This window comes from Artibeus jamaicensis, unplaced genomic scaffold (assembly GCF_021234435.1).
Source record: "Artibeus jamaicensis isolate MK-2021 breed Jamaican fruit bat unplaced genomic scaffold, CSHL_Jam_final scaffold_3307, whole genome shotgun sequence".
NCBI classification, from domain to species: Eukaryota; Metazoa; Chordata; class Mammalia; order Chiroptera; family Phyllostomidae; genus Artibeus; species Artibeus jamaicensis.
This window is the reverse complement of record NW_026522040.1, coordinates 8,018,750-8,046,595: the sequence shown is the minus strand read 5'-3', so window position 1 is coordinate 8,046,595 and position 27,846 is coordinate 8,018,750. Positions and strand designations below refer to the sequence as shown.

The following is a 27,846-nucleotide window of genomic DNA, read 5'->3' as shown; positions in this document are numbered from 1 at the left end:
GGAGACCAACTTTTTTAACTGCTGTATTGTACATAGTTGAAGGGTCAGGACACAAATGATAAAAAGTGTATGTTGGAGTAGGGGTACCAGAATTTTATATGTGGGAGGATAGTAGGAGTGTGTCTCTCTCCCTTTTTAGCACTTGCCTCGATGGCTCCCAGGACACTTTGTATTGCTACTAGTCTGTAGCTCAGTATTGGGCTGATGTTGTTAGGGTCCTTTTACAGTGACTCTGCTCATGAGCCTATTCCTTGCTCATGACGACAGCTGAGAAGGTGTTTTGTATGCCCAATTTAGGCCATATGTTCATTTTAACGCTCATCTGCCACTTTTCTTTCTGTTCACATAGATTTCCAAGATCTTCCAATAATTTGGCACTGACAACTTGGCACATTGTTGCTGTGGAAGACTTTAGTGTTATCTGCAAACATGGAGATTTTGCTTCTCACTTTCTGCTTTTGTAATCCATAGTAGCCGCACAGTTGGGCCTATACCCATCCTGTTTATTGTTTATAAACCCCATGTTTTTTTAACAACAGCAGTAAAACCTAAAATAACTGCCTTGGTGGTCTTAATCTTTACTTTTTATTCTACTACTTGTTTAATATGGAAATACAATTTTCTGGTAATTCACAGCTCTTCAGAGTCTTTGATTAGGGAACACATTTGCAGTTGCCTTGGTGGCCTTTCCTCATTTTGACCAGCAGTTTTCTGGCTCATTCCCGAATTCCTTTAAAATGCTCATCTAGTATTAATAATTTAATAGTTATTGATATTTAAATTTTGGAGTTAATACTTGGCTCATAAGACTTTAAAACAGGGGACTTCCACCAAGATGGAGGCGTAGGTGGAAGCACTGCGCCTTCTCGCACAACTAAGTTTAAAAACAGCAAAGTTTTAGCAACAAAAATGCAGCTAAACCACAGAAAATTGAACTACACGGAAGTATGACAACAATAAACCCTTCAGCCAAACCAGTATGAGGGGCAGAGCCAGCAACAGAGCTGGGTCTGGCAGGAAAGATCCACCGGACTGACCCGGGCACGTGACCCAGGTGCGCCAGCAGCCGTGGGTGGATCCCAGGTGTGGAGAAGCGGGTGGACCCACTGAGGGCTGATCGCAGTCACAGTTGCGCACAGATAAACCAGTGAAGGAGCTAGCAGTGAGACAGACCTCCCAGGCCCCAGCGGCAGGAAGTGGCAGAGGGAACCACCATTGTCCCTCTCTGACCCCGCCCCCACATACAGCATCACAAACCAGCAACCTGGGTGGCCCCACCCTGGTGAACAACTAAGGCTCCACCCCTCATGCGTTAGAGGCACAAACAGATCAAAACATGGTTCAAGAACAACTCAGAGCCCCAGAGCCGATAAATCTAAGTGATGAAAAAATAGCCAAACTTTCAGATGCACAGTTTAAAACACTGGTGATCAGGATGGTCACAGAACTGGTTGATTTTAGTCACAAATTAGAGGCTAATTTGAAGGCTAATTCAAATTCAATGAAGGCTAAACTAATTGAACTGAATGGAAATACACAGGAAACCGATAGTAATGGAAAGGAAACTGGGACTCAAATCAAAGGAGTGGACCAGAAGGAGGAAAAAAAATGACCAAACAAAAGAATGAAGAAACAAGAATTCAAAAAAATGAGAGGCTTAGGCACCTCCAGGACATCTTTAAACACTCCAACATCCAAATTATAGGGGTACCAGAAGGGGAAGAGGAACAGCCACGAGTGGAAACCTTATTTGAACAAATAATAAAGGAGAACTTCCCCAGTCTGGCAAAGGAAATAGACTTCCAGGAAATCCAGGAAGCTCAGAGAGTCCCAAAGAAGGTGGACCCAAGAAGGAACACACCAAGGCACATCATAATTACATTAGGCAAGATTAAAATGAAGGAGAGAATCCTAGAAGCAGCAAAAGATAAGGGGACAGTCACCTACAAAGGAGTTCCCATCAGACTGTCAGCGGATTTCTCAAAAGAGACCTTACAGGCAAGAAGGGACTGGAAAAAAGTATTCCAAGTCATGAAATCCAAAGACCTACAACCAAGATTGATCTATCCAGCAAAGCTTTCATTTAGAATGGAAGGACAGATAAAGTGCTTCTCAGATAAAGTCAAGTTCAAGGAGTTCATCATCACCAAGCCCTTATTATATGAAATGTTAAAGGGACTTACCTAAGAAAAAGAAGATAAAAAAGATGAACAGTGAAAGGACAGCAAACTCACAGTTATTAAGAACCACACTTAAAACAAAAGCAAACTAAGAGGACAGCTAGATCAGGAGCAGAACCATAGAAATGAAGATCACATGGAGGGTTAGCAACAGGAGTGTGGGAGAAGGAGAATGGGGGAGAAGGTACAGAAAGTAAGTAGCATAGTTGGTAGGTAGAAAATAGAGTGGGGGGAGGGCAAGAATAGTGTGGGAAATATAGAATCTAAAGAACTTGAGACACGTGGTCATAAACTAAAGAAGGAGAATGGTGTGCAGGGTGGAGGGAAATGAGGGGAAATAGAACAACTGTAATAGCATAATTAATAAAATATATTTTAAAATATTTTTAAAAAGACTTCAAAACAGTGTAGAAGTATGTAAAGTTAAATACAAGAATCTCTCCCTCTGCCCTCCTTATCCCTCATTTTCTATCATGTGTTCTCATTCCCCTAAGGAAATGTGTTTCTAAACTTTCTTTATGCAGATACATACACCCTTCTAATTTTGTTTTTAAAGAAACAGAAATGGGGTCATACTATACTGTATCTTGCGGTTTTGTTTTTTAGAAAAATTGTCACTACTATCTAAGTCATAATTATAGGTCCACCTCATTCTTTAAAATTGAGAAGTAGTCCATGGTTGGGATGTACTTACTCATTCAGTTTTTCCTGTTGCTATATGCTTCTGCCCCCCCCCCCCCGGTTTTTCGTGATTCTGAACACTGCTACACTGACTGAACACTTTTTTATACATCTTTGTATTCTTATATTGGCATTTCCATGAGACATTACTAGATGTGCAGTTGCTGATACCTTTCAATGCTCACTTTAATGTTTTTGGTGGTGGTAAGGAAGCTTTATTCATAGATTACCTGTTTGTTTCACAGGTATCATCTTCAATAAAATTTAGGACAAAATACAGCTTAAGATCTTATTAACCATATCACTTTGGTAGTCTTATTTCCCCAGTCTAAGAATCCTTGCAAACCACTTTGTTTCTTCAGTGGATGGCCCAGCCTCTGGGGATCATTAAATAATTATTTTTTTAAATTGCTTGAAGACCCCTGGGTGTTTTCAGGTCTTAGTACTTCCAGGTTGAGTAGGCCCTTTGGTTCTAGAGAGTTCCATGACTAAGGATGTGTGCAACTAGCCACAGATGACATGAGTAGGAGAGAGGCAGGGTTATGCAAGACATTTGACTTGGTTCCTAAGGACTGGTACATAATTCTTTTTTTTCTTTTCCTTCTTGGATAATAGATTGGGGAGGTAGGTGGTGGCAGGTATCACTGCATGCTGCATGGGGAAACTGTCATTTTTTTTAAAAAACATTTGTTGATTTAGAGTGGGGGAGAGAGAGAGTAAAAAACCAATTTGTTGTGACATTTATTTATGCCTTCATGGGTTGATTATTGTCTGTGCCCTGACTAAGTATTGAACCTGCAACCTTAGCCTATCGACAGCTCTAACCAACTGAGCTACCTGGCCAGGGCTGGAAAACTGTCATTTTTAGAGCTGTTTGGAAAGACTGAACCAAGGGAGTCATGTTTTCAGCCTTTCAGTTAAGTGCTGATCCCAACCCTGGTAATAGTTTACCTAAAGTTTCCCAGGCTTCAGCTGTATGTGTGCTCTTACTATGGTTTTAGCATATCTGAATAATATCTCTACTTCTATTTAGTTTAAAAATCCTTTGGATCATCAGCTGCTTTTTTAATTGAAATGCTATTTTAAAAGGAAACAATTTCATTATTGAAAACAGAAAACCAGTGTTACTTGCCTTAACCAGAAAGTACCTTTAAAAAAACCCACAGTGAAAACAAAACAACTTTATTAAATTCTAGCTAGATACTGTGTTTTGCAGAGTGCTCTGAAGGACGTTTAACAAGTGGTGGAGATGTGATAAAAAAAAATAAAAGGCTTCCTGCTGTCACACTGAGACTTCATTTACTAGGCAGGACCGAAAAGATTTAAAAAAGGCGACAGTTCTTATGTTTGTGCAAATATTAAATGCTTATACATCTTGGTTTCATATACCACTTAAAGCAGAGTTTGTTGTTTTTTTTTAAATACAAGCCCATCACACTTTGGAGACGGAACTTGTATCTTGAAGCAGAGCTGAACCGACTTTATGGGGAGGCTGTGGTTCAAATCATTAGTTTCAGTGATGACTAGATATATAACCTTGGGCAAGTAATTTTACCCCTTCAAGTTCCAGATTTGCCTGTAAATGGACATGATAACAGTACTCACCTGTGCAGTTATACATGCAGTGTTCAGTAACCATTAGCTGGTATTAGGAGTCCCGCAGTTTTTGGCCCCAAAATTAGATGGGGGATAAAAATAGAACCGGCTGTGGCAAAATGAGAAGAGTAAGGACACCTGGCAAGTTTTGTAAGGTTTAAGTTGTTCGATTTAAAGGACTGGCTTTAGTCTCGAGCTTATATTTTTACTCCGTTGGGGGGCTGAAAGGTCCTTTATTTTATAAGTAATGTGATGGGATTCGTTTTATTTAATGTCACTGGCAAAAAAACGTGTACAACGTAGCAGTTCCTACTTTTGACGGGCGGGGGAAGCTGGGAACCTCTGGCATAGCAGAGACGTGTGCACTGGCACACGTAGAACTCTTATGAACTTCAGGGGTGCCACCCTTTGTACCATTATTTAGGAAGGATTAAACAAATTTAATGTGTGGGAAAGTGCAGTTGTGTGAGTACTAGTTGTTATTCATTGTCACAGGTGTGACTAGTTGGGCAAAAACAATAGCAGGCTTTCTTTGATTCCTGCCCCCATCCTCCCAGCAACTCTCCAGGCTCTGGTGCTGTAGGTCCTGCATTTCATCTTCCTCCTCCAAAACTCTTTTCGCTGCCCCATCCTGCAAAAAAACCAAAAAACCCACTTATCAAAACTTGAAGTTGCTGTATTTAGAACAAAATTTTCACTATAATGTTAAACATTTTCTGTTTTCTTTGCCCCAAGGAGGACTGGGTAATCCAAATTTGTTTGGAATTTTCTCATTTTCTTTGCCAATTTCCCAAACCCACAGGAAAGAACAACTATGTGGAACCAGCATACATTGGATCTTTGCAAGGAACAGCCACAGCCCCTTACCTGGCCTTGGCACCTTTGTAAGGACTGAGTTACTTACATCCCAGTGTGCTCAGGGCTGTTTCGGTTTACACCTGTTGTCACGGCGTAATCACAGTAACACCCCCTTTTCACTGTCAGAGTATCCTGCTTTGAGTGATAAAATGTATGTTTAGTGGGCTTAGTAAGAGCAGTTAAGTCTAGGAAAAAAAGTGTGGGATGGCACAGTTCACAGACCAATAACAACAGAAGGTGGATGGTGCTGTATGTAAGCCTAGCTTGCAGGATGGCCTGGAAGAGGAGGGCCTGGTGGCTGAGAAGAGCACCTTTGATGGAGAGCGGGGAGCCTAGGCTTGAGACCCCAGGCCGTACACTTGATTCCAGGTAGCTGTTCACTTGAGGCAGGTAGCTTTGTTTTCTGGTGGGAAGGGGGACTTGTGAATTTATATACTGATGGTTTTCTTGGAGAATGGGTTGGAACAGAGATGATATTTGAAGATCTGTTTTTGTTTTAAAAATCTTTTCTGTGGAGGTGGTGAAAGTGACAGGACTTGACAGAGGCAAAGGAATAAAATGGATGAGACAAAGGGCAGGAGAAATGGGCAAGCACAGGTGGGAGTACCCAGATGTTCTAAAAGCAGCTGTGAGCAGTCCGGTTTGGTGTGTAAGGTGAAGGCAGCGTGCTTGAAGTAAATAAGAGTTGCAGGAAGTTTGGAGGAAAGACAGGCACAATAAATAAAGCTTCTGAGTTTTTATTTCTAGTGTGTGGAATACACTAAAGAGATGTTAGTGAACTTTTAAACCTTACGAATGAATTCCGTTCCTTGAAAACTTTATGAAGGAAATTCCGTTGTGTACCAAGGGACATTTTTATTTTTGGCAACAACCCCAAACAGTGAATCATGCCAAGTGTAATTTATCTGCTTACCTAATAGGAGTCTCACAGGTCTAAATGAAAAGTGGTGTGTTGTGTTCTTCCTTGTCCTTCCCTCTGTGTGTAAGGGAGAGGAGGCCTAGTGGGCCAGGGTCTCTGGAATCCCACTGAGATCTATTATTCTGTGTGCCGTAATTGCTTGTGTTATTGTACTTGGCAGGTGAGCCCTTTCACAGTCTAGAGACCGGGTGGCTGCTTCTATTACTTAAAAGCCAAGTTATCTTGTTTAACTCCTCTCCAGTGAGAGCTTTAGAATCTCCTGAGACCTCCTGCAGCCTCTCTGTGGGGCACAAGCTCAGCTCGCCTTTCACCCTGCCTGCCCCTATGTTAGTCGTTGCAATCCAAGCTCTAGAATAATAACTTTCCTATACAGCAGGGCAGTGTAGGGCTGCTAGTCAGGCTGCTTGGTTTCATTAAATTCTTAAGAGGTCCTGTATGGGTGCTCTCAATGAAGGCATCTCTCTTATTCTTGGTTCAGAAGATAATACGTTTCTTTTATCAACAGGAGAAGCTGAAAGCCAATGTAGAGAGAAGAATAAGCTTGAGACTCGTAATCTGAGGAACAGGAACTCTGAAAATTGATTTTTGAAAGAGGTTGATGGTACAATAGACTGATTGTAAAGATGCCCCATGCGTCTGAGCTGCCCATAAACTTGCACTAGAAATTTTTATGCTGTATATGTTAAAGTTCATTTATTTTGCTATTCGTTGGAGAAAGTGCCTTCCTGTCCCAACGATGAGGGGAAATCACACAACTGAACAGTATGGTTTGCAGAGAGCAAGGAGAATACTATGGGTGTTTTAAAAATGGAGGCGCAGCCTGCTGTGAAGATACCATAGCAGGTTCCAGTTCCTTGCTAACTAGTCTTCTGTTTAACTTCTTGAGGAGGTGTGCAGGTCTGTTCTGATGAAGGATAGGGTGACTCGGGTCTGGCAGTTCTTCCTTCAGGACCGTCTCCCTAGGCTTTCAATGGTGAGAATCCTGGTATGGTACCTTAATTTAGCAATAAAGGACTCTGAAATGTATGTGGTAGGTTTGTGATTTGTACTTCTTTATTTTGACATCTAAAATTGACTGTCAACATTTTAAATAGGAAGTTTCTAAACAAGTTTGGAAAAAAACTAGAAATGTAATGCTTTTCATGGATAGCATAGAATTTAATTATCTCCTCAAGCTCTGCAGTTAGTCCTGCAAAACAAATACATTAGACATTCTTTAGAGATGATTCACTCTGAGTATTATTGAGTATTACACTTTATAACTTGGTTTCTGTATTGCTGTGAGTTCTAAAAAATGCACTGACTTTATAGAAGCAAACCTGAGGAATAGTGAATGCTGCAATCTTCATTTCTCTAGGATATTTCAGTATCTCTGGTTTGCTTTCACTTAGCTGTGTCTGGTATGCAGGCCTCCTACTTCCCTTTAATCTTTGGATTATAATTTGATATTTTGCACAGTTTTCATTTTCCTCAGGGACACAGTGATGGCTGGCCTCTGAGGAGGAGAAATAAGATGATAGCAACCACAGCCATTGTGGGTGGGAATAGCTGTTCTCTCCCCTCCCTGGTCAGGACTTGTGGCTGCACTTCTCTTTCCTCTGAGCATTGGCCTTGGGGAAGAGGAAGGAGTCAGAGTCAAGGGAGGGGGTGCTGGCCATGCAGAGCCTGCTCAGCAGCCCCTGCCCTGTGGTCTCAGGCTTTCCGCTCTGCCCTGACAACCCCTGCTTCACCTCCATTTGCCCCCGAAGGGAGGAGGAAAAATGCTCGCCATCAGGAATACTTTTTCTTGGGGTTCCTTAACAGAAGAAGGAAATTCCGTTGTATTACAGCCTTGAATACCAAGGGGCATTTTTATTTTTGGCAACAACCCCAAACAGTGAATCATCATGGCTTGCATATGGTAGTGTTTAATAAATGTTGGTTTAATTTGGGTCATAGGAGCTTTACTTGCTTAATGATTTAATCTCTGACACCTGCTGTGCTGGCACATACAAATGGAGATTTTAATTGGAAAAAAGATTCAATCGGTAGGTAACCTCAGATACTGTTCTAACAAGACATCAGCTCCCCAGATGCTTGTTTCTACGTGTGGCATATTGGGGTGTCTGCACTGAGGGGATTTCAGGTCTAGCCCTTGTTCTGCCATCAATACTTTATTTTAAGCAAAAGTCACTTCACCTGTCTTGCTTGCTTTTTCATCTGTAAAATCAAAGGGCTCAGATTAAATGCTCTCTGTGGCTGCCTTCTCTCTGGAGATGATATTTGTAGTCTCCAAGAGAATTAAACTCCCCTATTTCCAAACTGAGGCCCAATTTGTGGTACAGCTGGTACACCTGGGAGCTGCCACTTAAGCTTGTCTGTGCTGAATGCGCCAGTGCACTCCGAGCAAGTGCAGCGGCATGCTAGGAGGCCACGGGCTTCCAGTTCGTTGTGTTTGATTGGCGAGCTGTCTAGTTTAGGTTTGCTTCTTGCTCTTGCCAGAAAAAGAAAGAAGAAGCTGGCTGTGTTGGTGACTCTTCTGGGAAAGACCTCCCAGACCACACAGCTTACGTTCTTTCAGGATCGCTCGCTTTTTGTTTAAATGACTTTAATTTTCAAGAGATGGTTCTTCCTTTGGAAGCAACAGCTCTGGTTGATAGAAAACTTTTTTCCTGCTAGACTTTCTGAAACTTTCTCCAATTTAGTTTCTTATTGGTTATTCTTGCTTCAATTCCATTTCTTTAGAATTTTTCTGCTTCATTAAAGTGTATGTAATAAAATATTTCCTACCTGTCCATCACAAATCCCTCCCTGTTCCCTGGTGGTATTTTTAGGAGGAGAAAATGCCTTGTCCAGAGAAGAGTCTCCCTGGCTTGCTCTTTGTCACTCTGACAAGCCCCTACACAGGCGGCCTTTGGGTTGTGGCAGTTCCAGGCTCGCAGATGGCATAGTGAACCTTTCAGCCTAGTGACTTTCCTGGTTCTCTTTTCTGTGCCACATAGGGAGAGGACTTCATTGTACTTGCCGTATTGGTCTCGAAAAACTTACACTCTTTTCACTCATTTTTACCCTTTGAAAGTTTTGTAAATTACGCTGAAGTTCTGCTTCCTTCCTGTGACTTCTGTCTTGTCATTTCTAGAGGACTTGAAAATTTACAGTACATTCTGTGGTGAGTCACCAGGCCTGACTTTGGGTTCTGTGTTAGCTGCCTTTAAAAATTTTTTTTAAAAATTTAAGATTTTACTTATTTTTTAGAGAGAGAGAGAAAAAGAGGGAGAGAAACATTGATGTGCAAGAGAAACAGTGATTGGTTGCCTCCTGCACTTCCCCAACCAGGGACCCAGCCTGGAACCCAGGCATGTGCCCTGACCGGGAATTGAACCAGCAGCCCTTCAGTTCACAGGCCGGCACTCAACCCACTGAGCCACATCAGCTAGGGCTCCCCAATTTTTTTGTTAGTATTGTTCAGCTTAGCATTTAATCTTTTCCGTAAGATACGGAAATCCTCTGTAGGATTGATACACATTTTTATGTGTCTATGCTTTTGTGTTTCTGTATTGGACCTTAAAATTCTATTACATTGAAATAAATTTATGTACCATAAAATTCACCTTAAAATATACAGTTCAGTGATTTATACTGTATTCACGCAATTATCATCACTGTCTAATTCCATACCATTTTCAATAAGCAAAAGAAAAAGAAAGCTTTTAACCATTAATAGTTACCTCTTGTTTTCTCCTCCCTTCAGTCATTTGGAACCACTAATGTATTTTCTGTGTCTATGAATTCGCCTATTCTGTACATTTCATATAAGTGGAATCATTCAGTATGTGGCTTTTTCTTTTTGGTGTCTTTCATTTAGCATAATGTTTTCAAGGTCCGTCCATATTGTAGCATCAATCAGTACTTCAATTTTAAAAAAATTTCTAAATAATACCATTTTATGGGTAAACCACATTTTATTTTATTTTTTATTTTTTAAAATATATTTTATTGATTATACCATTACAGTTGTTCCATTTCCCCCCTTCATTCCCCTCGACTCTGCATACCTCTCCCCCACCATTCCCCCCCCCTTTAGTTTATGTCCATGTGTCACAAGTTCTTTAGATTTCTATATTTCCCCTGCTATTCTTGCCCTCTCCCCTGTTTATTTTCTACCTACTGTCTATGCTACTTGTTCTCTGTACCTTCTCCCCCCTTCTCCTCCTCCCACTCCCCTTTGCTATCCCTCCATGTGATCTCCATGTCTGTGGTTCTGCTCCTGATCTAGCTGTCCTCTTAGTTTGCTTTTGTTTTAGGTGTGGTTCTTAATAACTGTGAGTTTGCTGTCCTTTCACTGTTCATATTTTTATCTTCTTTTTCTTAGGTAAGTCCCTTTAACATTTCATATAATAAGGGCTTGGTGAGGATGAATTCCTTGAACTTCACCTCATCTGGGAAGCACTTTATCTCTCCTTCCATTCTATATGAAAGCTTTGCTGGATAGAGCAATCTTGGATGTGGGTCTTTGGATTTCATGACTTGGAGTACCTCTTTCCAGCCCCTTCTTGCCTGTAAGGTCTCTTTTGAGAAATCCACTGACAGTCTGATGGGAACTCCTTTGTAGGTTACTGTCCCCTTATCTCTTGCTGCTTCTAGGATTCTCTCCTTCATTTTAATCTGGGCTAATGTCATTATGATGTGCCTTGGTGTGTTCCTTCTTGGGTCCATCTTCTTTGGGACTCTCTGAGCTTCCTGGACTTCCTGGAAGTCTATTTCCTTTGCCAGATTGGGGAAATTCTCCTTTATTATTTGTTCAAATAAGGTTTTCACTCGTGACTGTTCTTCTTCCCCTTCTGGTACTCCTGTAATTTAGATGTTGGAGCGTTTAAAGATGTCCTGGAGGTGCCTAAGCCTCTCATTTTTTTGAATTCTTGTTTCTTCATTCTTTTCCTTTTGGTCATTTTTTTCTTCCTTTTGGTCCACTCCCTTGATTTGAGTCCCAGTTTTGTTTCCATCACTGTTGGTTTCCTGTACATTTCCCTTCATTTCAATTAGTTTAGCCTTCATTTGTACCTCTAATTTGTGACTAAAATCAACCAGTTCTGTGAGCATCCTGATCACCAGTGTTTTGAACTGTGCATCTGATAGGTTGGCAATTTCTTGTTTGCTTAGAAGTATCGACTCTGGGGCTTCGAGCTGTTCTTCTTGAGCTATAATGTTTTGGTCTGTTCGCACCTGTTAAGTATGAGAGGTGGAGCCTTAGGTGTTCACCACAGCGGGGTGACCCAGTCTGTGAGTTGACTCTATATGTCGGGGCAGGGTCAGAGAGGGGCAATGGCATTTGTCGAACTCTCTCTCAGACCTCATTCCCTTCTGCTGCTTCCTGAAAGCAAGCCAGGCCCCCTGGTGCCAGCTCCCGGGTGTGTGGGTCTGTACACCCTCTAGGACCCTGTGGGTCTCTCCAACAAACTCTCTGTGAGCCTGGGACCTTTTCCCGGTACCTCAACCCTGAAAATTTTTCCATTTGGTGCTTCTAGGCTTTAATTCCTGTCACTGGGGCCCTAGCCTGCGTGGTCTCATTGCTTGCCCCTTCACCTGGTTTATGTGCGTGAGAATGTGTGACCATGGTCAGCCAGCCGCCTGGCACCCTCACTGGGTCTGCCCGTTGCCACCCGACACCTGGGATCTGCCAACCACCGCTTGCATGCCTGGGTCGGTCCTGCCGCTTTTTCTTGTCTGACCCCTGCTCTACCAGCTGCTGACTCTGCCCCTCTTACTGGTCTGGCCGAATGGTCCGTTGTTGTCGGACTTCCATACAGTTCAATTTTCTGTGTTTTGGTTGCATTTTTGTTACTAAAACTTTGTTGTCTTTAAACTTGGTTTTGCGAGGAGGCACAGTGTTTCCACCTACGCCTCCATCTTAGCTGGAAGTTAAACCACATTTTATTTATTTATCGCTTGATGGACATTTGGATTGTTGGCATTCTTTTTGGCTATTATGGATCATTGCAGTAAGTATTTTTATACAAGTTTTTATGAGCACATAATGTTTTGTTTTTCTTAGGTGTATACCCAGGAATGGGATTGCTGGGTGATATGGTAACAAGTCTTTTGTTTAACCTTTGAACAAAAGTTCAAACAGACTGTTTGAAGGGCTGTCAGACTGTTTTCCAAACTGACTGCATTACCAGCAGTGTATGTGGCTTTCGATTTCTCCACATCCTTGCCAGTACTTGTTATTGTCTGTCTTACTGGTTGTAGTTATAGTGGCTGTGAAGTGTTGTCATGGTGGTTGGATTTGCATTTTCCTTATGACTAATGATGTTGGGTATTTTTATGTGCTTATTGGCCATTTGTATGTATATATTCTTTGGTTAAATGTCTTTTCACATTCTTTGTCTTTGTTTTTAATTGGGTTGCCTTTATTGTTGGGTTATAATAGTTCTCTCTTCTAGATACTGGACTTTTATACAACACATGCTTTTCTTGTCAGTTTCTTAAGTGTCCATTGAAGCACAATGTTTTTAATTTTGATGAAGTTCAATTTATACATATATTATTTTTTTGGTTGGTTGTGCTTTCTCAGGTGGTATTGTGTCTAAGAAATCATCACCTAATCCAAGGTGAAGATTTACACCTCCTTTTTTTCCTACGAATTTAATGGTTTAACTCTTACATTTAGGGCTCTTACATCTGATGTTTTCTATCTCACACCATCTACAAAAGTTATTGATCTCATTCTTTTGTACATGGATACCCAGTTTTCAGTTTTGTTGAAAGGATTATTCCTTCCCCATTAAATTATCTTGGTACCCTTGTTGAAGTTCAACTGACTGTAAATGTATGAGTTTATTTTGGGCTTTTTTGGGGTAATATTTTAGTGTTCATTAGATGGCTGTCTTTATTCTTTATATTGGACCTTCATTCTTTATGTAATATGAATATTGACAAATATTGCTAAGATCTGTTATTAGCTCTGCCAGTCCTTGTAGCAAATAAGGTGCTCTCAATTGATCAGATTCCATTCTCAGGCTGAGATGATTTTTGCTCTTGGGCTGTGAAAAACATACTAGCTTTTTTGGACATGCTTATGGATTTCTACACCATCACGCTGTTTGCCTAAAGTATAGTGTTGCTAGGTTTTTGTTTTAAGAATTATTCTATCTTCTGGTGTCTGTGGTCTGGAGGTTTAAGAGTTAAATGTACCAAATTGTTCATCAGGATCCAGTGAAGATCTGCCTGGTGTTCCTGTTGCTGGGCAACATTTTAGTGGCTACCCATGAAGTGTCGCACTGTAGGGTAAATCTCCTAGTAAGCCTATAAGTGGGTTTGAACAGTTTGAGTCCCCATTTTCCTTCTCAGCTGGTTATTTCAGCCTTTGTCACCACCCGCCTTGTGCCCTGAAGCCAGGTCCTCTGAATCACGCTGCGTTCCTCTGCAGCCTTTATTGGCAGAGCTGAGAAATGTCTAATCCATAACCTCAATCAAACTGACTCATTGTGACAGCTATTTTCACAAACCCCTGCTGTATGAAGTAGGGCTAAAATCGTTTTTCTAGAATGTCATTTTATTAATGTAATTGGATAAAGCAGTTACCATATGACTTGCTTTCTATGCCCTATAAATTAGCAGCTAAGGATAATTACCGCATGAATTGCAACATGAATCAGTACAGCTTTGGCAGAACAATTACCTGTGACAGTTTCCTCTCAATCTTAATATTCTTCTGAAATTAAAATTCCGATAAACAAATGGTATGTTGTACTTAGGCTTATCGTTTGTCTACCTCCTCCTCCCACTAGAATGTCAGCTCTCTAAGAACAGACATGTTTGTTTTATCTCACTGCAGTATATACCATTTGTCAGGAACAATGTCATTAAATTTCCACTTAATTAATTAATGATAAAGGAATCAATCAATGAATAAAACTATAAATAATCAGCTTAGATGCCAGTTCTTTCACAGAGGAAAAATTGCTTCTTTTGATGCCATAGGAGACAAACATTGAGTTTGATATGTAGACAGACCCCTGGCTTTTTTTTTTTCTTCATATTTTGCTTCAAGACATTTTATGTATTTTTCCCCTCTAGGAGCTATTTTTCCTTGGCTTTATTTGGTGGGGAACATTAGATATGAGAAGGTCATTGGACAAGTGAGGCAGGTGGAGGGAGGGAGTTTAATGGTACTTGGAAGATGAAATGGAGATAGTTCAAAACAAACTATACCTCCTTCCTGCTACTTTAGTTCCTGTAAATACTAGGAAGGAAACTAGTTCTTCCCTTATAGACAGGTCTCTCTTCCTTCCATAATGGTCTGTGGACAAGAGTTTCTTCCTGCATCTCTGCTAAGGCTGTGGCCAAAGGAGGGGGAGAGAGTTTCGGAGTAAAGATTACATGTGTCAGTTCTTTCCTTCTGCGGGAATAACGTCTGCCACATGAGTATCTGTTCTTGTCACTTAGGAAGTTGAATTGGTGAGTGCTGCTTGATTTTAAAAATACAATAGTACAAAAAAGGTATGGAGCAACCTATAAAGTAAAAGTCATCTCTCTCCAGTATTGATTCAGGCATTTATTATTGTCTAAATGACATTATTTGGTTCAATAATGTAAAGAGGTTCTGATAGCAGTTTTTAGAATAGCATTCTGGGAGAAGGGAGGGTGTACAAAGGAAGCTTTGCAAAATTCCTATGCACAGTTGTTTGCCAAAGGCCTTAATGAGGGCAGGATAGTGGTTACAGACTCATTGTTCCCCAGGGACCTAGTGTACCAGCTGGAGGCATTGGAGGTAATAAACTGCCTGATATTTAGGGGGGAAAGGGGGCTCCTCTCATCGGTCATTCCGTTCTTGAGCTTTTTAGTGGCCTTTTTCAGACTTGAGAAATAAGGATTCTTTCCTGGCTTTGGTCAGTGCTCATTTATCAGAGTTTACCTTGATTGGCCAAGGTATGTTTTCTTATAAATAGGCCTTAGTTGTTCCAGCTGGGCTTACCAAGAGCTACTGGCTTTACTGGGAGTGTTTTATTATTTTTTGTGAAAACTTAATAAAACCGGGGAGCAGGCAGTGGAAACAGATACTCTGATTTTGCTGCTGTATGTAGCTGGGCTCTCCTTGGCCCTCTTTGGAGTTTTTGCGTGGATGATTTCAAGCGCACATATTCTAAAATGTGCTTCTGTTGTTCCTTCTACTTGTGAAGAATTAACTGTAAATGAATTAGGTTCAAGCTCTTTTCTTTCCTTTGGTCTTTCTCAGTTTAGGAACATGAAACATCCTCTGCTTTGGGCCTGTCTTTCTAGAATGTCAGTTCCCTGGGCTGATATCAGAGCATAGCTTCTCAGGAAAGACTCTTGCAAAGCAGTGTGGTTGGCAGCTGTGGACTTTAATTGCAGGTCACACTTGATCAGAAAGGCTAAAAATGAAGAGCATGACTGGTAAGGAGACAGTCTATCACTGTGTGTGTCATGGTGTAGCCAGGGGGAGCCATTAAGACCGAGGTCTATGTCTTGTCTAATGGGAATATTTAGATATTTATTAGAGCACTATTTATTTATTTTAAAAATGATTTTATTTATTTAATTTTAGAGAGTGGGGAAGGGAGGGAGACGGAGAGGGAGAGAAACACTGATGTGCAAGAGAGACATCTATCGGTTGCCTCTCATGTGCTCCCAGCTGGGAACCTGGCCCACACTCAGGCATGTACCCTACCAGGAATTAAACTGGCAACACTTCGGTTCACAGTCAGGTGCTCCATCCACTGAGCCACACCAGCCAGAGCTGGAGCACTATATTTTTTTAAGTTGGGATATGTGTATTTTTGGACAGAATTTCTGTAACAAGGTAGTAGAATGGATAGATGGATTGTCTCACAGTCATACAGTGGAATAAATGCTATAGTGTGGGGGAGCTTTGCCCACAGAGCACCCCCCCAGTCCAACGCAGATGAGAATCAGACTACCAAGACATGATTCGCTTGTGGAGGAAAGGTGGCCAAACTCTCAAAGGAGAAGGGCTAAGAGCCCTTTCCTCAGTGGGCTTTTATTGGGCTCAGTTTGCACAGGAATACAGGTAAAGCTCATCAGTCATTATCAGGCAGTAAGGATCAAACAATAGATAACATACAAAGAACTATGAGGGCTTATTCTGAGTCTGGGTCAGTTAGCTACATGGCCATAAAACTTTGGGGAACAAACTCATTTTATGCTTGGACCCTTATCAGAAAACTGAGAACATTCTTAGCAAAGCAGGTTTCACAGGATTTTATGCATTCTTTCTTAGGTCCGATTGCCCCCAGGGAACCTGCCCTTTTCAGCACAGGGTTGCACCACCTCTGTCATTGTTTCAGGCTTAAGTCAGGCAGGGGAAGTCCGGCAGCCAAGAGATTAGGAGACTTCTTACAGAATAAGGACTCAGGCTATGTAAAAGCTGAGGAGCAGGGGTCTATCATCCCCTTTTTCTATAGCCCCCCAAGTCCTTCCCTGAGGGCGCCTTCATGACCACTCCTGTCTTAGCTCGTCCCTCCCTTGAGGAATCTTTCCTGTCATTGGCTAACCAGTCATCCACCCAGGACCAAGCAGGGTGAAGTAAAAGGTGGCAGAGGCAGCGTTCCTACCAGGGAGATAAGCTTTGGTCCCAAGGTCTCCCACTCAGCCTTACCCAGGGGGAGTTACAGCTTCTGAAACCAGGCAGGGTGGTTCCCAACGCTATAGAGCGGTGAAAGTGAATGAATTAGTGTTTCACATTACCATGTATGAGTTTCATCAAAAAAAAAACAGAAACATTGAGCAAAAGAAGCAAGTTACTTATGGGTATGTGCACTAGACTCAATTTATATAGGGCTCAGAAATAGGTAAAATGAAACCATATTGCTTAGAGATGTGTATTTAGGTGGTACAACTGTACCTAAAAGCAAGGGAGCGATGATCATAATGGTAGGGAGAAGGGAGAGGCTACAAGTAGAGAAGGGGATGGGGGAGACCCAAGGTTCTTCCAGTTCTTAACGTGGGTGGTGATTACTCAGTTGTGTGTTTATCTTATTCTTTAATATGTACATTTATGTTTTACTATTAATATTTATATTAGTATTTCACAACTTAAACATTAGTTAAGGTGGAGGGGTGAAGGGGAGTTGTTAGCTAAGCAGATGTGTATAGGGGAGGCTTCCCTTTGTACTCCTTCTTTCCTCCTCTGATTTGGCTTCCTTTCCAGGAACTGTTCCTTTATAGAGAGCTCCTTGCGCTTGTCTACTGCTGAGCTCTATGTTGGCAGAACTCTCCAGTCATCTATCTGTGACCTTTAAGCAACTTTTCTTGTTTTGAAGCTTCGAAATGAGGGTCTTTCAGATCTAGTGAAGCCAGTGCCTGAGCCCACCTTTTATTAAATTATGCCTTGCTGAGCAAAGGTACTATTTGCCATTTTTTCTTTACACCTTTTCTTCTCTTCTCCCATTTGAAATCCTTCTTTATTCTCCCCTGCAAATATTTAAAAGTTAAATACCAGTGAGCTTCAGAGCACTTTTCATGGTTGCCAGGAGGTTCTATGCCTGGTGCCTTTGATTGGAGAGCTGAAAGGTGCTGTGGTGCTCAGGAGCCCAGGCGCTTAGATTCTTCTGCTTCAGTCATCTAGAACATGGGTTTTCTTGTATTACTTCTGGATCTCTGACTTAGCCTAGACTACGAGCGCTCTGCACGGTGGAAGTGTTGAATCCTGGGCTCTGGCTGTACTGCTGTCACTCAGCTTCTTCCAGATGGTGTGTAGGGGCTTCTTCCTCCAGTGTCCCCTTTTCTCAGACCTTCCATTGCTTGCTTCTGCCTTGGAATGGAATGTATGGATGGAGACATTAACTTGCTAATAATTGAAAAGAACACAGGTGGCCATGGTGCTTGCAGGGATGAAATTACAAAGGTCATTAACCTCCCCATCTCATGTACCTCTTCACCCCAGTCTATTTTATGACTTTTCTATCATTTGTATAATTTCTACTTCTATTTTTAGGTCAAATAATTTCAGACTTCAGCTCAAGTTTTTATGTGGGTGTTTCTTTTATAAAATTAAAAATAATTTCATTCATTTGCTCACTCAACAAATATTTGAGTGCCTCCAAGGTGCCAAGTACCATTCTACATAGTGGGACAGTACCGATATATGCATCTATCAATACTGCCCCCAATATGTGTGTGTGTATTTTTTTAATGATTTTATTTATTTTTTAGAGAGGGAGAGGGAAGGAGAAAGGTAGAGAAACAATGATGTGTGAGAGGTCAGTTGCCTCTCACGTGCCCCTGAATGGGGACCTGACCCACAACCCAGGCATGTGCCCTGACCAGAAAACCGATGACTTTTAGGTTCACAGGCTGATGCTCAACCCACTGAACCACACCAGCCAGGGCTGAACAATCTGTACTACGTGCTGTTGTTACCTCTAGATTGCTAATTTTCTGTTTTTTTCTCTCTCCACGCTCAGGTCCTGTCAGGGTGTGCCATCATTGTCCGAGGGCAGCCTCGTGGTGGGCCTCCTCCTGAAAGGCAGATCAACCTGAGCAACATTCGAGCTGGAAACCTGGCCCGCCGGGCGGCTGCAACACAGCCAGATGCAAAAGATACACCTGATGAGGTAGGTTCTTTGTGAGGCTGTGAACCCAGTTGATAGCCCAGTCTTTCTTTTCTATGTATTTTGAGTGTTTTTACATTACAGAACTGATGACTCTAGATATACCCATAGTATCTTGCATTGGTTTATATACATTCACTGCCCTTGCCAGTAATTCCAGTCTCGGGGCTTTTTCTCATAACCTTTCCCTTAGGTTGTAGAGTCTTTTTAGGTTTGTCAGTGCTTCACTCCTCCACCTCTTGAAATAGGTTAGATTCTTACTGTTAGAACATTTCTTAGGTAGTCTTGGCTGTTTGAGGTTTGCATTGCTTTTGTCAGAGCTCTTATACTATTTTGTGTTTGAATCCTTCATTCACATTCAAAATTCAGAAGGGTATTCAGTGAGAAGTCAAATTCTGTTCCCCAAGGACTACTGATGTTACTTGTGTCTCTATCCAGAGACATTTCTCACTTGTGCAAGCACTCTCATTTTCCTGAATGAATGGCAGCATACTCTAAATGCTAGGTTTGTGCTTCATTACACATTTTTAATCTGGGATCCATATGCCCCTAAAGGTTTTGGAACTGTGTGATGTTTGGAAAATTTTGTGTAGACATGTATTTTTAAGGAAGAGGTTTTATCAGTTTTTTTTTCAGGGAAACTTGTGGCTCAGTGCTAGTCAAGAACCATTGTATTACGTAAGGTAATGTGAGAAATTTCCGAGCATTCACTCCACCGTCCCCTCCTTACCCCTTGCCCCCGACCTCTGATGCTTAGCTACCTCGCCTTCCTTGTGGGCGCCTTGGACTCCTTCAGGTCTGGTCTCTCCAGGCAGCCGCTGTGAGTCCTAATTTGGCATTGTTTAGTTATCTTGGTTCCGAGACTTTGAAATACGACATCTTGTCTTTTCTTTAGTTCTGCTTTGGCTGTCAAAATTGAAATTTCTGGATTCCGATCATTTGCCCCAACTTAATGATGTTGGGCAAGTTGACACCTCAGCTTTTCTCTGCTATTCCCCGACATACAATTGAAGAATAAAAAGCAGCTCATGGGAATCTTTTATTTAGGGAAAATGTTTAGGTTTTTTTCCATCTATAACAAAGGGTATTTTGTTTCAATTAAGAAGATAGTGAAGCAATGCAAGGAAAAAAATTGAGAAAATCGTTCCAAATTTTTCTTTTAATAGCAATCAGATTGTTGGGGTAATGACATTTAAATAGATCAAAATCAGGTCTTTCTCATTGGTCCTCTTTCAACACAAGTTATTGAGAATAATAATAGTGAAATGCTTAGCACATGCCTTCAAAATACTTAGTTGTTAGCTGTGATTGTTACTAGTTTTATTTATTATTTTCTGCTGTTACAGATACTCCTAGTACTGTTAGACCAAGCACTGAAGATTAAATATCTCAGCACCTCTCAAATTTTGGGTGCAAAGTGCTTTTTTTGACCAACACTTTGAATAGTTCTTTCCTTTCGGTTGTATGTTGTATAACAGCTTGACTGCTTCTGAGAGAAGAGTGTTGGCCCTAGCTGGCTAGAGCTGATTAAGTTCATCTCCTCAGAAGGAAGAAGCAGTGTAGCCTCTAGGAAAAAATGGTTTTAATTTCTTGTTTTGTGGATGAAAATCTAGGGCAGAGAAATGCAATGCCAGTTGGAGCTTGTTCTAAATCTTTGTATCCTGTGTAACAGTACAATGAAATCTTACCAGAACTATCCCAGTTGAAAGAATACCACATAATCTGACCCCAGGTCTCATTTTAGTTTTATATATTTATACAGTTCACAGGGATAGTTTTTGCTTTTTGTTTCTTTCCGAGCAATTCATCATCACTGAATTACTCCTAGTAACTCTTCAAAGGTCTCTGATAGGAAGTATTTGATAGCTATCGATTTTACCCTTTCTCAGCTATAGTCACTATTTCTCCATCCTAATAATCCAGTCTCCCCTCAACCTGCTGTGATCTGGTTTTTCCCTGAAGCATGCCCTTGAAACTTCTATGGCTCAAGTAAGCAGTGGCGCCAACGGGTAACTCAAGTCAGTAACCTGATTTCCCTTGCTCTTGTTTCATCCATCCCTACCCACCAACATCTAGGCCTTTATCGAGACCTAAATATTTTCTCCTTAAAACTTCTTCTCTAATCTTGAAACTTCGTTCCTACTCCTAGTGTTCTGTGTCCAACTATGATCATGTGCTTGGAATTATTTTTTTTTTCATTTTTAAGTCACTTTTATTTTTCAATTATAGTTGACGTACATTCTTATGTTAGTTTCAGATACACACCCCAATGATTAGGCGTTAATTACATAACTCACTAAACAAATCATCCCAATAAATCTTGCACCCATCTGACACCATACATAGTTATTAGAATATTACTATGTTCCCTATGCTGTACTTTACATCCCCATGACCATCCCGTAACAACCAATTTGTGCTTCTTAATCCCTTGATTCTTTTCACTCATTTTCCCAACCCTCCTTCCATTTGTTTCTGTTCTGCTCATTTATTTTTTTAGATTCAATTGTTAGATATGCATTTATTGCTATTATAGTGTTCATATTTTTTATCTTTTTTCTTCTTAAAGAAGACCCTTTAATATTTTATATAATACTAGTTTGGTGAGGTTGAACCCCTTTAGCTTTTTCTTCTCTGGGAAGCTCTTTAGCTGTCATTTCATTGTAAATGATAGCTTTGCTATGTATATCTTGATTGTAGGTCCTTGATTTTCATATTTCTTGCTTCTTGCCAATCTATTTTGGCCTACAAAGTTTCTGCTGAGAAATTAGCTGACAGTCTTATGGGAGCTCCCTTGTAGGAAACTTAACTGCTTTTCTGTTGCTACTTTTAAGATTATCCCTTTGTCTTTAACCTTTTGCATTTTTTAATTAATTAAAAAAAAAGATTTGAAAGAGAGGAAGAGGAACATCGATGTGTGAAAGAGACACTGATCAGTTGCCTCTTGTATGCCCCCAACTGGGAACATGGCCTGCAACCCAGGCATATGCCCCGACCGGAAATCAAACCATTGACTTTGGTTTGCAGGTTGGCATTCAGTCCACTGAGCCACACCAGCCAGAGCTAACCTTTTGTATTTTAATTGTGATGTGTCTTGGTGTGGGCTTCTTTGGGTTGATCTTGTTTGGGACTCTGCATTTTCTGGACTTGTATGTCTATTTCTTAGGGAAGTTTCCTGTCATTATTTTTTCTAATAGGTTTTCAGTTTCTTGCTTTCTCTCTTCTTCTGGCACCCCCATGATGCAAATGTTGGTATGCTTGAAGTTGTCCCAGAGGCTCCTTACACTATCCCATTTGTGGGATTCTTTTTGGGTTTTTTTTCTGCTCTGATTGGGTGGTTTTTGCTTTCTCATGTTTAAAATTGCTGATTTGATTCTCAGCTTCATCTACTCTCCTGTTGATTCCTGTAAATTATCCTTCATTTTAATTACTGTATTCTTAATTTCTGACTGGATCTTTTTTATGCTGTTGAGGTTCTCATTAAGTTTGTTGAGCATCCTTATAACTGGTGTTTTGAACTCTGCATTTAGTAGAGTGCTTGTCTCCATTTAGTTTAGTTTTTTGGTTTTTTTTTTACTGGAGTGTTGTTCTGTTCTTTCAATTTAAGGCATGTTTTTTGTCTCATTTTGGCAGCCTCCCTGTGTTTGTTTCTGTGTATTAGGTAGAGCTGCTATGTCTTGCAGGCTTGACAGAGTAGCCTACTAGTATACTAGTAGGTGTTCTGTAGGGTCCAGTGGTGGTTGTTTGGGTTTTCCCTCTGGTGTCTTGTTTGCTCCCTCCCACGGGCAGCTGTCGTCCACTCCACAGAGCAAGATTTACTTCTGTGGGGCTCTGGTGCCTGCCGTGTCTGTCCCTTGAGTGTGCTGTTTGTGGAGGTGGTTGGGTGGTGATGTTTCGACTTGGTGTGAAGCTGCCCTCTGGGTATGCTGGCTCTGGTGCCTCCTGGGTGTGTTCTGCCTGAGGCCACCCCGCATGAGCTGCAAAGCAGTCTGCAGATGGCTGCCACTTGTGCTGGGCTTGGAAGTACCCAGGCGAGGCCAAGCAATGAACCAAGGCTGGCTGCTACTAGTAGTGTTGGGCTGGGGGCCACTTAGTAAGAGGTACAGAGAGTGCTAAAGCCAGATGCACCTTGTTTGAGAGAATTTAGGAAAATTTGAAGCGTGAGCCAAGACAGGCCATTTGTATGGAGATGCCACTGGACCTGAAAGATGGGTGGAGTGGGGTCTTGGAATCACAGGAGTAGGGTTGGGGCACACAGGGATAGATGTCAAATATGGTGCCTGCCTGCCGGCTCCGCTGGGGAAGGGCTCAACAAAGGAATGGTGGCCTCTGCCAGCATTTCTCTCTGGGTGAAAGCTGCCCCCGCAGCTCTCACTCTGATGTTGGACAGTTCAATTCAGTTCCTCCCTGTATGTCTGTGGTGCCTTTCAAGCTGCTGTTCCAGGGTTGGAGCTCAGAGGAGGTGAATCCAAGTAAGTCTGTGTGTGGGCCTTTTAGAAGAGGCGTGGGAGAGAAGCCCTCCGTCTCCCTCAGCCTCAGTCTCCACTGGTTTTTACAGCCAAGAATTTATGAGGACTTCTCTTTCGGGCACTGGAACCCTGGGCTGCAGGGCCTGGTGTGGGGCTGGGACCACTTGCTCCTCATGGGTGACATCACCTCTGCAGCCGAGATATCCCTCCCAGTTTTTATCTGCCACGTGTAGGCGTGGGCCCAGCCTGTTCTGCATCTCTGCCCTTCCTCCCACTCTCCACGTGACGTCTTGAATTCCCTAGTTGTAGGACTTTCATTCAGTCAGATTTCAGGCAGTTCTGAATGATGGTTGTTCTATAGTTTAGTTGTAATTCTGATGGGGTTGTGGGAGGAGGTGAATATGGAATTTACCTGTGTGGCCATCTTGAGTGAAAGTTCTGGAATACTGAAATAGTAGTCTCTTTGCCTTTATTCTCCTTCTGATCTTTTCTTTATGTGCTCCCAGATCTTTTTGAAACATACTTTTGTTTATTTTTTTTGCTCAGTGTCATTCTCAGACTTCACTGAATTCCCATTACCTCTGTAGCAAGTCTAAATGCTTCCTTAGCCTATTTGTGGTTTGACTTTTAGTCTCTTGCTGACCCCACCTGGGGATGCTAAGTTCCAGCCATGCTGAAAATATTAAGAGCCGCTTAAGTCTTACTTTCTTGTGCCTTGGCTCATGCTGCTTCGTCCATCAGGAACTCCTTCTCCATTTGTGTCCTGGTGAACACCTACTGTCTCTGAAGATTGGACCTCCTGAGAAGTTGCTCTTGACGTCTCCTTTCATCATTCCATTTTTGTCCTGTCCTAGCATTCATAGCATTCCATTTCATGTTTATATGGCTTGCTCCATGTAGGCTCCTTGAAAAGAGGGGCATTATCTCCCATCACGTGCCTGGTCAGTGCTGATGTGAAGCAGGTATACAGTGAATACACATTTATGTGAATAATAAGGAAAAGAACCTGAGTCTGTCTTTTTGGGGAATCAGCAGGTTGTGCATGGTGGCTCTACCCTTTGTCTGTGATTTTGTATTGTTTTAATACACGCTGTCTAAATACATGTTTTCACGTTCAAATAGAGTCAAAGACATTATTGCTCATCAGCTTCTCTTTGTTTCACTACCACAAATATCATTCATTCGATTATTCTGTACTTTCCTCTATGATGTCTTTTTCAAAGAAATTCAGCTTTCTCTTAAGTCCGGTAGAAATAAAAGCAGCTGCACATCATGCCCCCAGCCTGTACTGCCCTGTTGCAGCTTAATCCCCAGTGTTGCCTAGCTACTTTAGGCAGCCTAGATGCTGCATTGCTGGACACTGTGGAAATTATATATTTATTTCCCACAGATTTATTGAGCTTCTCTTATGTGCAAAGCTCCATTGGTTTAATGAGAAATATAGAAATTAACGTTGTAGTCCTATGTCAGTAGAGCTTTTGAGAATTTAGTTGGTGGGGTGGTGGAGGGAGAGAGGGATTAGTTATATATACAGGTGGTGCAGTGGGATGATTAGAAGAGAAGGAGGGAAAAGAAGTACTTAAAGCATTGGGCCAGGTTCAAAAGTAGACAGTTTCAAGGTTTTATATTTTTGTGGTATTTAATCTGGTTTCAGTTCAGGAGTCTGTTTGGTCCAAAGAAAAAATTGGAATAAAAAATTCCATTTCATCATCATAGACACAGAACCTGGCTTGGGTCTAGGGGTGGAGAGCAAGCTGCTGAATCATCTACTGTTGGACATTGTAAAGGGAAGAGGGACCTTCTACTTAATGGCCATTTGCTTCTTAGATGGAGCTATGGGACATCATTTGAATAGACCAGAATTATTATTCCTATTAAGCCCTGCTGGACCTTGTTTGATGAATGCTTTGAGCAGGTTTTCCTATACTTGTCTCTTAGAATTACTCTGGGAGCCTGTGTTTGGATAGCCTTCTCCATCAGGTAGCCTTCTGCTGGCTGTCATCTGTGCGGACACTTTTATTGAGATTTTTCCCTGGAGTGCTTTTGTTGCTCTTGTGAGGAGTGAGTTAGTTGCTTTCCTGAGTCTCCCGGTTAATATCATGTCTGGTTAATGTCACGTCCAATTAATGAGTTTGCCCAATTTGAGAAGGCAGAATCTCTAAAAAAGGAAGATTATAAAAACTAGATTATTTTTTCTTATAGGATTACGTATATGTCATTTTTAAAAACTCTAGTATGACTTTCTCCTGTAGCCCAGTGACTGACCAGCTGTAAATGCAAGTCCCTTAGAGAAGGGTGCTCCTTCAGCAAGCTTTAAAAACTTTTAGTAATGCTGCCCAGTTTGTAGATACTGGAGGTTTTTCCACAGGGGCTAGATATTTCCTTGTTGTGAAATGACTTTTGATAAATGAATTTTTATCGAAGTCTTGGCCCCCTTCAGGAGTACTTTTTTTTTTTAAGTCCATTTGGTAGGAATGAAAAAAAATTTTTTTAAGATTTTATTTATTTATTTTTAGAGAGGAAGAAGGGAGAGAGAAAGAGAGGGAGAGAAGAAACATGGATGTGAGGGAGAAACATCAGTCAGTTGCCTCTCACACGCTCCACTGGGGACCAAGCCTGCAACCTAGGCATGTGCCTTGACCCAGAATCAAACCAGTGACCTTTGGCTTTACAGAACGACACCCAACCAACTAAGCCACGTGGATCAGGAGTACTTGTCTCATCAGAGTTTTTCCAAGTGTTTAGGAATTTAGTGTGTTACTGAATATATGGCACTCAGAATTAAATCCTAAGTATTATATCTACAAGGCCTGTCCAGGAAGTATCTGGCCACATAGTATGAAAAATAGGGACATTTATCGAAGGAGATATAAGACACATTGTACATAGGACAGTGATGCCTCAGTCTCCTTCAAAGTAGACGTGTTGGGCCCTCACAGTTCTCCTACTCTCTTCCACTGTTCAAAACACTGCAAAATCCTTTGTTGGAATTGCCATCATCTACCCCATTACATTTTCCTGAATCTCTCAATGGTCTGAAATCTCCTCCCTTTCAAAAGTGATTTTAGTTTTGGGAAAAGCCACAAATTTTAGGGCACCAAAAATGGACCATAGGGGTGCTGAGCCACCTGGGTGATTTGATGACTTCACCAAAAAACTCTGCATGAGACGTGATTCATGAGCGTTGTGAGGAAGCTTCCAGTCACCAGTTGCTCATTGCTGTGGCCATTTTTGTCATATTGCATCTCTCAACCAATGAAGAACATTGAGGTAGTTAGTACTCCTTATTTATTGTTTGGCCTGGAGGGTCATACTCATGGTGGATAACGCCTTCTCAATCAAAAAACACAGTTAATGTGGTCTTGATCTTGCTCTGACTTTGCTGTGCCTTCTTAGGGCATGGAGAACCAGACAACTTATATTGGGAGAACTGGGCCTTTATTTCCAGATCATAGCTGTAGACCCACCATTCATCTCCAGTTACAACCTTCTTGAGGAAATCTGGTTCATCAGTAGCAGTTTGGATCAAATCATTCAACTGCAGCACAGTGTTCCTTCTGCTTTGGTAGCAGAAGCTGGGGAACAAATTTTGCCATGACACGTTTCATGCCAGGATCCTGTGTCAAAATATTGAACACAGTGATTTTTGGAACCCCCAGGTCAGCTTCTAGTTCTCACACTGTCAGGTGCTGATTTTTGTTGATTGTGCATTCAACATTCTCAGGTGTTCTGCTTGTTGCAGGCCTTCTAGCATGTGGATTACTTTCAACATATTTTTGACCATCTTTGAAGTGTTTGTGCCAACTTTTATTTGTGCTACACTCACCGCATCATCTCCGAAAGCTTTCTGAATCATCTGAATAGTGTTGGTGGAGGAGCGTTCAAACTTAACGCAAAATTTGATGCAGATTTGTTGCTTTACTCAATCATTTTGAATGCCAAGGCTACAGAGTACATATGCTCACTCAGTGGTGTCTGCTACCCCCACTGACTAGTGCAATAAAGATACAGTTATTGTTCACACATGTGTTCCAGTCCATTCTCCTGGGCTGCCAGGTTACATTGATGTCACACAAACTGTTCTTATATTAACAATGGCTGGACTTTTTCCGGACAGACCTCATATAGGTGAAACTACTTTTAGAGTTAAGTACATCACCAAGTTAATGAAAATGGCAGGAGCCTGTGTTACTTGATTTAGTAGTGTTTCTGTGATTGGGTGATAATTAGGCTCATTTATCAGTCATCAGACTCTTTGGTTACAGGTATCGATTCTCATTTTTAGGAGTGGGGCAAGAAGTACAAATGGGCTGGTAAAATACGGTGAGTTCTATATTATCATTGAGTGATTGGCTCTTTTGCTTGTTAGTGTTTTGAGGAAAGAGCATTAGGTGATTGAATGTAAGTTTTTATGTCTTTGATAGCACTTTCTCAGGATCAGTTCTTTTTAGAACCATCCACATTGGGTTTATATAACAGGACTGGTTTTTTGTGAATACCAGCCCAATTCGTTGCTTCTGGTGTCTGGGAACTCATATGAATATTTTTTCTTTTAGGAAATCTCATTGGAT

General features: G+C 41.4%; 1 protein-coding gene across 1 annotated transcript in view; it reads left to right on the top strand.

Annotated features, from left to right (window-relative positions):
• The window catches only part of SND1 (staphylococcal nuclease and tudor domain containing 1), a 431,795-nt gene that overhangs the window by 8,532 nt on the left and 395,417 nt on the right, over window positions 1–27,846 (top strand). The window contains exon 2 of the mRNA XM_037167720.2: window positions 18,660–18,809. Within this exon, the coding sequence (XP_037023615.2) occupies window positions 18,660–18,809 (150 nt within the window). The remainder of the gene's footprint in view (window positions 1–18,659; window positions 18,810–27,846) is intronic.